This window comes from Schistocerca serialis, chromosome 12, assembly GCF_023864345.2.
Source record: "Schistocerca serialis cubense isolate TAMUIC-IGC-003099 chromosome 12, iqSchSeri2.2, whole genome shotgun sequence".
Taxonomy (NCBI): Eukaryota; Metazoa; Arthropoda; class Insecta; order Orthoptera; family Acrididae; genus Schistocerca; species Schistocerca serialis.
Window position 1 is genome coordinate 68,528,467 of NC_064649.1, and position 12,341 is coordinate 68,540,807.

Consider the following 12,341-nt stretch of genomic DNA (forward strand, 5'->3'; position numbering starts at 1 on the left):
AGTCCTGATTGTGGCGCTCACCTGCACGGCGCCAAACACGCATACGACCATCATTGGCACCAAGGCAGAAGCGACTCTCATCGCTGAAGACGACACGTCTCCATTCGTCCCTCCATTCACGCCTGTCGCGACACCACTGGAGGCGGGCTGCACGATGTTGGGGCGTGAGCGGAAGACGGCCTAACGGTGTGCGGGACCGTAGCCCAGCTTCATGGAGACGGTTGCGAATGGTCCTCGCCGATACCCCAGGAGCAACAGTGTCCCTAATTTGCTGGGAAGTGGCGGTGCGGTCCCCTACGGCACTGCGTAGGATCCTACGGTCTTGGCGTGCATCCGTGCGTCGCTGCGGTACGGTCCCTGGTCGACGGGCACGTACACCTTCCGCCTACCACTGGCGACAACATCGATGTACTGTGGAGACCTCACGCCCCATGTGTTGAGCAATTCGGCGGTACGTCCACCCGGCCTCCCGCATGCCCACTATACGCCCTCGCTCAAAGTCCGTCAACCGCACATACGGTTCACGTCCACGCTGTCGCGGCATGCTACCAGTGTTAAAGACTGCGATGGAGCTCCGTATGCCACGGCAAACTGGCTGACACTGACGGCGGCGGTGCACAAATGCTGCGCAGCTAGCGCCATTCGACAGCCAACACCGCGGTTCGTGGTGTGTCCGCTGTGCCGTGCGTGTGATCATTGCTTGTACAGCCCTCTCGCAGTGTCCGGAGCAAGTATGGTGGGTCTGACACACCGGTGTCAATGTGTTCTTTTTTCCATTTCCAGGAGTGTATTTGAAATATTTATTCACTGAAGAGCCAAAGAAACTGGTACACCTGCCTGATATTGTGTAGGGCCCCCGCAGCACGACGTGGCGTGGACTTGACTAACGTCTGCAGTAGTTCAAAATGGCTCTGAGCACTATGGGACTTAACATCTGTGGTCATCAGTCCCCTAGAACTTAGAACTACTTAAACCTAACTAACCTAATGACATCACACACATCCATGTCCGAGGCAGGATTCGAACCTGCGACCGCAGCAGTCGCGCGGTTCCGGGTCTGCAGTAGTGCTAGAGGGAATTGACACCATGAATCTTATAGGGCTGGCCATAAATCTGTAAGAGTACGAGAGGGTGGAGGACGTTGCAAGGCATGTCAGACATGCTCACAAGGGAACCTCCCCATCGCACCCCCCCCCCCCCCCTCAGATTTAGTTATAAGTTGGCACAGTGGATAGGCCTTGAAAAACTGAACACAGATCAATCGAGAAAACAGGAAGAAGCTGTATGGAACTATGGAAAAAAATAAGCAAAATATACGAACTGAGTAGTCCATGCGCAAGATAGGCAACATAAAGGAAAGTGTGAGCTCAGGAGCGCCGTGGTGCCGTGGGCAGCTGGGGAACGTAAGGTCCTTGGTTCAAGTCTTCCCTCGAGTGTAAAGTTTACTTTCTTTATTTTCGCAAAGTTGTCATCTGTCCGTTCGTTCATTGACGTCTCTGTTCACTGTAATAAGTGTGTGTTTCGCGACCGCACCGCAAAACCGTGCGATTAGTAGACGAAAGGATGTGCCTCTCCAATGGGAACCGAAAACATTTTCTGGATTCATACTACCCACGGAATACATCTCACGTATTTAATGCACTCTCGTCCAAAGTAGCGAACAGTCAACTGCCAGCCAGGGAGCCTCGTTAGCAGGAATACTCTCTCTTCCGTGCGCTGTAGTCGACTGACGTCGTGTGTTTCGATGTTTGTTTAGGTGTAGCGTCCCCATACTACGGCGCAGTTACCTCGCATCGGACGGATGGACGGACGGACATATAACAAAGGCTGAAAATAAAAAATTAAACTGTTCACTCGAGGGAAAACTTGAACCAAGGACCTCTCATTTTGCAGCTGCTCACGCTAACCACGGGACCATTGCGCTCCTGAGCTCACATTCTCCTTGATGTTGCCTATCTGGCGTATGGACTACACAGTTTGTAGATTTTGCTTATTTTTTCATAGTACCGCACAACTTCTTTCTATTTTCTCGATTGATCTGTGTTCAGTTTTTCAAGGCCTATCCACTGTGCCAACTTATAACTAAACCTGAGGGGGGGTGCGATGGGGAGGTTCCCTTGTCAGTAATGTTCATGTCTGGGGAGTCTGGTGGCCAGCGGAAGTGTCTAAACTCAGGAGACTGGTCCTGGAGCCACTCTGTAGCAATTCTGGACGTATTGGGTGTCGCATTGTTCTGCTGGAATTGCCTAAGTCCGCCGGAATACGCAATGGACATGAAGATGCAGATGATCGGGCAGGATGCTTACGTGCAAGAGTAATCCCAAAGGTAAGGTCTCCTATTTTTTATAAGTACATAGACCTGTCTATTTCGACAATGGTTTGCATCAGTTTACAGCTTGAACGTTTAGATATTTTCCGACATAGTTACCATTTCTATCGATTCATTTTTGTAAACGCTGTGGCAGTTTCTGTATGCCCATGTCATACCAGCTCGCCACCATGCTATTCAGAAAGTGAAGAGCGGACAGAGGGGCCTCAACCAGGCTGACATTCCTCCACGTATAGATGTGTGGGTTCAATAACAACACCCGTACGCGGAAGTCAGGATGTCGACGTCACCAGAGCAGACACTAAGGCCACTGCGCGACAACCTCCTCCAGCGTGACCGCGCTCGCCTATAAATAGTACAGGCCAAAGAGTCTGCTGCAGTAAACACGTGAGTCGGTCGTGTTACCAAACTACGGTTTCTAAGTACACCGAAGACAGAACTCGTAATCGATAGTGGGTACACTACGGGCGGGAGTTCAAACGAAAGAGCTTCATAAAAGACTAACCCTGAACAACCGCGGAAAAACGAAATAGAAGCGAAGCAATAAAAGACAGCAACGAGATGCTATAGCCCGATCGCGCCCAAACACTATCGATTACCAAAAATATTGGCTGCACACGACGCTCAGGAAGCGAGCTGTGGAAAGATGGAAGTACACACGGCCAACGACCTCTTTCAAACTGAGTGAGGCGTTGGTTTGATTCCCAATCTTGGTACAAGTTTTTACTCGCCACTTCAGTCTATATACAAGAAAACATGTCTTTATGGGACCAGTGAAGTCTCTGACAGTGCGTCATTTCATTTGTATAAGTACCTGCGCCTGGGTTTCAGGCTGGCTTCTCCATGCTGAGGTGCTACTCCAGAACATGGAGAGCCTCAGCAATTCTGTTCGTGTGTAAGGAGAAACTGAAAGAAAACAAATGTTGATGGTGTTAGGACAGCAACCAGCCACAAATTTACTTTCAGTTCCTTTATTCAAAGGGTACCGTTACCGGTTTCGAATCGTTGTGATTCATCCTCAGACGGTTTACACGCTTTCTTTATGACGTGTGGTGTGTTTTTTAAAGATTAATTGTCGTGAAACGTCGGTTTGGAGTGTTTGTTTCCATAACATTCGTCAAACAGATGTAAATGCATTCCCACTGCATTCTTATTGTTGCACACGTAAATTGTTCTCACTGAACACTTTAGATTTGTCACTGACACATACATGTATCAAAACATGTGGTGCGTGGTAGAAATCTTCTCGTTGACAAATCTAAAGTGTTCAGTGAGAACAATTTACGTGTGCAACAATAAGAATGCAGTGGGAATGCATTTACATCTGTTTGACGAATGTTATGGAAACAAACACTCCAAACCGATGTTTCACGACAATTAATCTATAAAGAATAAAGAAAGCGTGTAAACCGTCTGAGGATGAATCAAAACGATTACAAACCGGTAACGGTACCCTTTGAATAAAGGAACTGAAAGTAAATTTGTGGCTGGTTGCTGTCCTAGCACCATCAACATTTGTCTTCAAACAACAGCCACGGTGTCCATGTCATCATGTGACAAAATTGAATTTCAAGAAGACTGGGGAGGCAGCGAGAATCTTGTTCGAGGAGGAAGGCATTCCAGGATAAACGGTGCCGTTATATGAACCGCTGTGTCAAGGTGGCTAAGTGGCTAATGCACCTGCCTAGTAAGGAGAAGACCCGAGTTCGATTCACGGCCTTGGTACTAATTTTTACTCTCCGTTTCATTCTACGTACATTAAATCATACTTTCTTTTTACCACATCATCTGATTTAATGCAGTGCATCCTGTAACACATTATAAACTAGTAAAAGTATTAAAATCAGCAGTAACAAATTTTTAAACATGCGGTGTGTAGCAGCTTATTTTGGTTTGAGCTACCATAAGCTTCAATATCAGGTCCATTGTTGTTCGTCTAACATTAGATGCAAGAACGTGTATGTTTGCTAGAACTGCACTCTTGCTATCCAGGTAGAACGATGGGGAGTCGAAGACTGACACAATCATGATACATAGCGGAAATATGAAGAAAGAATTCAAAAGTTGTAAGGTTGTTAAGGGAGAAACTACCTACCGCAAGATTCAGTACTGCGTCCAAATTTTTCCTCTACCACTAAACGAAACTGTAGGGACGCTGTAACACCATTTCTGCCGTTCAGTAAACGTACTAACGAGCAAGTGGGAGTAGCTGAAAACGGAGACAATGATGGTGCACCGTGGAAATGTGAAAGGGGAATGTAAGAGGTGGGGAGGTTGTTAAGGGAGTGGACTGCAATTACGAGTGGCCGGATGGGCGGCTTTGTTAATCCCGCCGCCCCCCGCGATGCGCAGTTGCTGTGTGTCTAATTGGCGGCCAATCGGGGACTGGGCAGTAATTGCGTGTCAGCCACCTGGGTGAGACGCGGCCGACAGATGGACGAAGACGGACGTCCGAGGCGGCAACGCAAAAGGACCAGCAGGGGAAAGGAGGGAACTCCGAAATGGCTGGCTGGTTCCTGTGCAGCGTGCGGTGTCTGGCCTCACTGATTACCGACACCCACAGCTACGAAAAGCGAGCCCAGTATAAAAAGACAAGCGACTTCTAATCAAGCTGCGGGCCTATGGGGTATCGTCTCAGTTGTGCCACTGGATTCGTGATTTCCTGTCAGGAAGGTCGCAGTTCGTAGTAATAGACGGCAAATCATCGAGTAAAACTGAAGTGATATCAGGTGTTCCCCAGGGAAGCGTCCTGGGACCTCTGCTGTTCCTGGTCTATATAAATGGCCTGGGTGACAATCTGAGCAGTTCTCTTAGGTTGTTCGCACATGATGCTGTAATTTACCGTCTAGTAAGGTCATCCGAAGACCAGTATCAGTTGCAAAGCGATTTAGAAAAGATTGCTGTATGGTGTGGCAGGTGGCAGTTGACGCTAAATAACGAAAAGTGTGAGGAGACCCACATGAGTTCCAAAAGAAATCCGTTGGAATTCGATTACTCGATAAATAGTACAAATTCTCAAGGCTGTCAATTCAACTAAGTACCTGGGTGTTAAAATTACGAACAACTTCAGTTGGAAAGACCACATAGATAATATTGTGGGGAAGGCGAGCCTAAGGTTGCGTTTCATTGGTAGGACACTTAGAAGATGCAACAAGTCCACTAAAGAGACAGCTTACACTACACTCGTTCGTCCTCTGTTAGAATATTGCTGCGCGGTGTGGGATCCTTACCAGGTGGGATTGACGGAGGACATCGAGAGGGTGCAAAAAAGGGCAGCTCGTTTTGTATTATCACATAATAGGGGAGAGAGTGTGGCAGATATGATACGCGAGTTGGGATGGAAGTCATTAAAGCAAAGACGTTTTTCGTCGCGGCGAGATCTATTTACGAAATTTCAGTCACCAACTTTCTCTTCCGAATACGAAAATATTTTGTTGACCCCAACCTACAAAGGTAGGAATGATCATCAAAATAAAATAAGAGAAATCAGAGCTCGAACAGAAAGGTTTAGGTGTTCGTTTTTCCCGCGCGCTGTTCGGGAGTGGAATGGTAGACAGATAGTATGATTGTGGTTCGATGAACCCTCTGCCAAGCACTTAAATGTGAATTGCAGAGTAGTCATGTAGATGTAGAAGGACTGTTGCAGACGAAAGGCGACGGAACACTTCCAGGAGACTGAAATTTTTGTAAGATCGAAACAGCACAGTCATTTTTATAAGTTACAGAAAATATTAATGGTAGGAATAAAAGCGTCATTTGTGGGCTTCAATCACGTTCGTATATTGTCGCAGTCGGTCCACAGCATTACCTATTAGGGCTCAATCCATCATCAGATCCTGTTACATGAAATGAATGAAGAACGTCAGTGTGATTAGAATCAGACAGTTCATAATAACACAGTTCCAGACGGGTTAAAACTGTACGTGCCATACAGGGATTCTTCTCCCGTTAATCAAAAGTGGTTCAAATGGCTCTAAGCACTATGGGACTTAACATCTGAAGTCATCAGTCCTCTAGACTTAGAACTACTTAAACCTAACTAACCTAAGGACATCACACACATCCTTGCCCGGGGCAGGATTCGAACCTGCGACCGTAGCACCAGCGCGGTTCCAGACTGAAGCGCGTAGAACCGCTCGGCCACCGCGGCCAGCTCAGATCAGTTACCATTGCAAAATCATCTTAATTAAATACAGCGATAAATTGAAATTTTACATTTGAAACATAACATTACACCTGCTTCTTCAGTTTAACAAAGTAACCAGTATCTGCTCCTGCGCCTACGCGCACACCAAAGATGATAACCTAAGCCTGCGATAGAGCTTAAAACATTGGCGCCCGCTCACATATAACAGCTCGAGAGAAAGATATGGCACTATTGTACAATCGATTAATACTCAAATAACACCTATCAATCTATATCCGCCATTTGGCATATGCCATCATCGGATCAAAATCGGCGTCATTTTTCCAGGTGTATCAGTTTTTTTCCGGCAGTGTAACTTACAGATTGCGAATGGGTACGCTGCGTAAAATGATCCGTTTACTTTTGTTTTTTTTATCGAGTATTGAAGCATGTGGTAGTTCGTAGCTAAAGTTACGTTTTATATTCCTGATCCGTCAGAATATGGCAGACCACCTTGTAGCTGTTTTTAACACTTTTCACTTTATATTGCTCTGATGGATGTGTAAGATGAGCTACTTTTTTCAGTTTTTGGAGTCAAAAGAAGCCGTTGAACCGTGTTTTGAAGCTTGTGGTCGCTCATAAGAAAAATAACCGTTTATATGCGTCTAGAACGAAATGTTCACTCTACAGCGGAGAGTGCGCTGATATGAAACTTCCTGGCAGATTAAAACTGTGTGCCAAACCGAGTCTCGAACTCGGGACCTTTGCCTCTCGCGGGCAAGTGCTCTACGAGCTGAGCTACCCAAACACGACTCACGCCCCGTTCTCATAGCCTTAATTCCGCCAGTACCTCGTCTCCTACCTTCCATACTTCGCAGAAGCTCTCCTACATACCTGGTAGAGCACTTGCCCGCGAAAGGCAAAGGTCCCGAGTTCGAGAGTCGGTCCGGCACACAGTTTTAATCTGCTAGGAAGTTTATATGCGTCATTTGCGGAGACTGTGTTGTCTCAGGCTATCTTTACAGCTGCTTTTTAACACTGTCCGAGATACCGGTAAGCGGCGGAGCCTCATGACACGGCACCTGTTCCTGTGTTGCAGAGCGCAAGCGCGGCCGGCAGACGTACACGCGCTACCAGACGCTCGAGCTGGAGAAGGAGTTCCACTTCAACCGCTACCTGACGCGCCGCCGGCGCATCGAGATCGCGCACGCGCTCTGCCTCACCGAGCGCCAGATCAAGATCTGGTTCCAGAACCGCCGCATGAAGTGGAAGAAGGAGAACAAGTCCAAGCCCGACGCCGGCCAGAACGGGGACGGCAACGCCGGCTCCGACATCACCCCGCAGACGTCGCCGCAGTGAGCGGGCCGCGCGCCCACCACCCTCCGCCACGCACCTCCGGCCTCCGCACAGAGGAATTCGCCGGAAGGACTCCCTCCCTCCCCCCGCCCCGCCCCGACCCCTCTCAAAAGCTGTTCCCGCAGAAAAGTATTATGACGTCCACCCTCATGTGCCCCCGAGAAATTTTGTGGCTGTCCCTCCCCCATAACCCCCATACATCGTTAGAGAAAGGAACCTTTTTACTCAGAGCGGCAGCCTTTTTTTTTTTTTTTGCAATTACACAGCTGTGCGTGCGAGTGTGTGCTAAATTATATATATATACATATTCGCGTATAGTCACTATATTTAAGAAAGCAGCGCTTGAAGTGTAGCAAGAGGAGACAGTGAACAAAATTTGAAAATATATATATTATAAATGTGCTAAAATTTTGACAAGTCCAATGTAAATAGTCACTAAGCATATATTCAAACTGTTTTCTGTGCGTTTCTAGACGTGTGCGTGTAAGCGCTTTTAAATTAGGAACTTGGCTGTAAATGGGATGTGGCGTTTATGGAACAATTTGTGTTCAGACGCAAGCTCAGACGAAGGGGAACGTCGACACTGTAGCTCAAAGGATGCTAGCAGATTCAACCTCTTCAGTTAACAACCTGGGCATATGGGAGGCACATCCCAATTTCTTTTAATGCATCGCATCTAAGCTCACTGTCGTACATTTCATAAAATCCGTGTAAAAAGAGAGGAAGAAATCAAAAGAACACACGATTTCAGCATCCAAGTAGAAAAGCAAGTATAATAACAAGCTTAGTATCACGAGCTAACTTTATTCTAGGAAAAACAAACGACAGATGTGCTTGTGTTAACAGTAGATGAAACGCTACAGTAAATGTTGTCACAACCTTTTTGCCCTCATGCCAATGTGATGCAGCTAGAAGAACCTATCCCTTTTACAACTGAACGCTGAGAATACGTTTTGCATTGCCCCCTTTTTTTTTAAAAAAAAAGAGAGAAAAAATGAAAGTGACTTCTTCAGTGGAGCGACTGACTGTTTTTGATCTGCCAAAATGTGACGAAAGAAGAAGGGTAACCATGTGTTGTAGCGACCTACGAAGCACACGTTTAACGCTCTGACTGTAATGCGGTCTCCTTTAAAAACCTCAGAAACGAGATTTTTCGAAGAGAGGAAGACCTACGAGAGAGTCCTCTATGTGGATAATTGAACGAAGGCTGCGTGGTTGGTCTGCGCAGATCTCCGACAATTTCATGACTAGTCGCAACGAGCGATGAATGTGTGCAGATGCGCCGCCGATGGTCCAGTATTTTCAAGCTTTGAAAGTGCTTAGCTGTGTGTGTGTGTATGCGTGTGCATCGAAGCTCTGCAGTGTTATCGTATTAATGTAGGAGGTAAAGAAAAATTGCGAGCATCGTATTACTGGTGATCAGGAAGTGAGTTATTCGAGTGAAAGTTGCCAAAAGTGATATTGCTAATTGTTTCCTTGGTCGTGTGGCAGTAGTAATGTTTCGCCCAGTTATGAGAGTCAACACCATCGTTCCCTGAAGGGTCGCTGCCATCGCCAGTCTGCAGCCCCAAAACGTCCTGCCCATCTTCAGTGGGAGAGAGGTCCATCTACATTGCCCTCCCTTCCCCCCACCCCCCCATCCCACGTACGTGCAGGAAACCTCTGGGCCATGAAACGTCTACACGACACCAGTCTAAGAAGTGGCAGATCAGAAGACATTGAGGTTCACAGGCGTACGCCGTACCGTGTAAGAACAGACAAGCTCTGCAGACTTTCGTCGGAAAGGTCAGTGAAAGACTATGAACATTGCTGGCTGGATCGTTCATTTTTAATTTTTCTTTTTCAATATGTGATAAAGACGCTTTTAACTAGTTAGTAAGGACATTTCTAAAAATGCTAAAAAAATACATGTTAGAGTTCTAGAATGTAGTGTTCCAAGAGATATTATTCAGTCTGATACCACACGTGGAGGAACTTTTGTGGCTACCAGTTTTATTAATAAATTTTATTTTGCTCCAGTGAATGGAAAAAATATACGTTCCTAATCACCTGTACAGCTGTACAGAGTAGGTCCACAATGCCCTCCATGGTGCAGACTGGTTAACATCTGTTGGAATGTATAGTTCGTGTTGAGCAAAATTTTATTTTGTAGTCTATCTATCTCTATGCCCCATGAGATGGCTCTGTGTCAATGTCCCTTGCTGTCCCCAACCCACCAGTTGACCATTTCATTTGATGTCTGCTGGTGTGACAACCTTAAAGCTACCAAAATAGTGGAGAGACTTACATGCAGAGATTATAGAAATGTTGGTTCCGAGCCTAACTTGGAATATTATGGTTAGATGACACGTGTAGAGTAAGAAGGTGATATCACCTCACTTGTGAGGGCTTCGCGTATTGTAGTTGAACAGTACCTCAGCTCTGTTTTTGAATTTTCTAGAGGTCAGTTTGTCAGTAGAGGGGGGCACCTTTATCCCCATACATATTATTAAATGTGCAATATAAACTATGAAATATATATAACTATATACAAGGAAAGATTTATCGTATAGTTCATTACATGTGAATGCATAGAACGACTAGCTATTAACTCGTAAGTTTTACACTACTGTATGTGAATACCAGCTATGATGGTTGAGCTTACAGACAAGAAAAAGGGGGAAATTCGAAAGGTATTCTTGATTTTCCAACAATAACACCTGTAGAATGCGTCACGTAGAAAGCAAGAGAACAAAGATAATATAGGTATCGATATAGAATACCATTTTGCACTATGTTATGTTATTGATTTTGTGACTAAACGCGTTTATACCAAAGCTGAGATAAATTATTTTTATTTTCGTTCATTGTTAACTAGGAAAAATATATAATTTTCCATTATTGTAAAATTCCTTGGCTCAGTTACCAGAGGCCTCGTAATATATAAACCATGAACATATTTTCTAATTAAAAGATATAATAACTTCCTGTGTGTTTACATCTCTCATAGAGTTTCAATGAATCTTACATCAAAAATTTCAGTTTCGCTATTCGTTAACACTTCAATAGATTTTTTTTGTTTTACATTAAATATATACATTTCATGCAAAATTATCACAATGAATTGACAAAAGGAATAATTTGTGGACATTCAATTTTAAAGAAACCAAATCGCTATTTTGTATACAAAGGCAAAAAGGCAACATTACATCAATATAATGAAACTAGGGACTTACATAATTAAGGTATAAAAGCTTATTAAAGTATATACATTATATTTCAAAAGGAATAAAAATCGGTATTTGTTATAATAGGAGGAATGCTGGGACCCCTCCATATGAAATTGTTTGTGATGAATTGTATAATTTCTTTTTTCAGATGAACAAGGAAACGATATACGTAAGAAGGAGTCTGTAACAAAACTTGCACACACTTTTTTGTGTAAGATTGAAACTGGTATACGTAATATAAAATGACGTAAACTATTTCTGGTCCTATATGAAACTGTAGAATACGTCTTTATACACCAATGGAATAGCATACATATGTTTCGTACAGAAGTTTTGAGTGTTTCGATAGGTTTAAACTAATTTATAGCAAGAAATATGTGCTGTGCTAAAATACGTACTACTGATATTAACAAAAAAGAACACTTTTTTAAGAGGAAGGTATTCTCAGAACATATTTCATATTCCATAGAAAGTAATGGAAAGTATTTGTCTTTACTATTAACCATTGATGTGTATTTGTTAAAGTCTACACACTAAAATTTGGGACAACCGATTCAGAGATTATTGTATCAATTCTGCTGAAAAAACCACAGCATCGGTAGTCATCAAATGAGTGTTGTTTGTCGATTTATTTTACTTGAATTCATTATTGTAATTCATCATAATTTTTGTATGATAAGTATTGTTTCGAAAGAATGAGAATATCCTATATAAGTATACATACATATATAAACAGTCACATCGCGTTCAATATTATTATATAGTATATTAAATTGAAGTAACTAAACATAAATATTCACAGAAGTTCGAACACTTGAGTCTTGCGGTTCAATTTCACCAGAAGAAAACAGTACTACTATTCATTTCTCAGACATTATAAGTAAGCATTAAACGTTGACTGTAGTTTGTGAAAATTACATAAAACAATTCAGAAATGGGTCCTTGTAACTTTTCGTAGTGTAAAGATATATTTAAAAGTCTTGTGCGTGTGTGAGTTAATTTTTTGTAGTTAACTGTACAAAAGTAATAATAATAAATTAATATAATAAACAGTGTCAGACATGTTTTTTATACTTCAAACATAAAACAGTAATCAGGTTCCAGTTTCCTTCCACAAATCTCTTGAAGACCATGTCTTTACTGACATCTTCCAAACAGGTGCAAGCCACAATTATTGATATTATATTGAGTGCAAAAACATAAAATGCTGCACTGAAATTACAATACGTTTCCAGAGAAATTAAAAAAAGCTCCAATTTATTGATAACATAAAACACCAATTTAGTACTTACACACTCACTGAATGACAGAGGTCTCAGGA

General features: G+C 43.6%; 1 protein-coding gene across 1 annotated transcript in view; it reads left to right on the forward strand.

Annotated features, from left to right (window-relative positions):
* LOC126428106 (homeotic protein antennapedia-like) overlaps positions 1–12,075 on the forward strand; it is a 77,628-nt gene extending 65,553 nt beyond the window's left edge. The window contains exon 2 of the mRNA XM_050090010.1: positions 7,555–12,075. Coding sequence (XP_049945967.1) covers positions 7,555–7,814 — 260 coding nt within the window. The 3' untranslated portion in view covers positions 7,815–12,075. The remainder of the gene's footprint in view (positions 1–7,554) is intronic.
* The last annotated feature ends 266 nt before the right edge of the window (positions 12,076–12,341 follow it).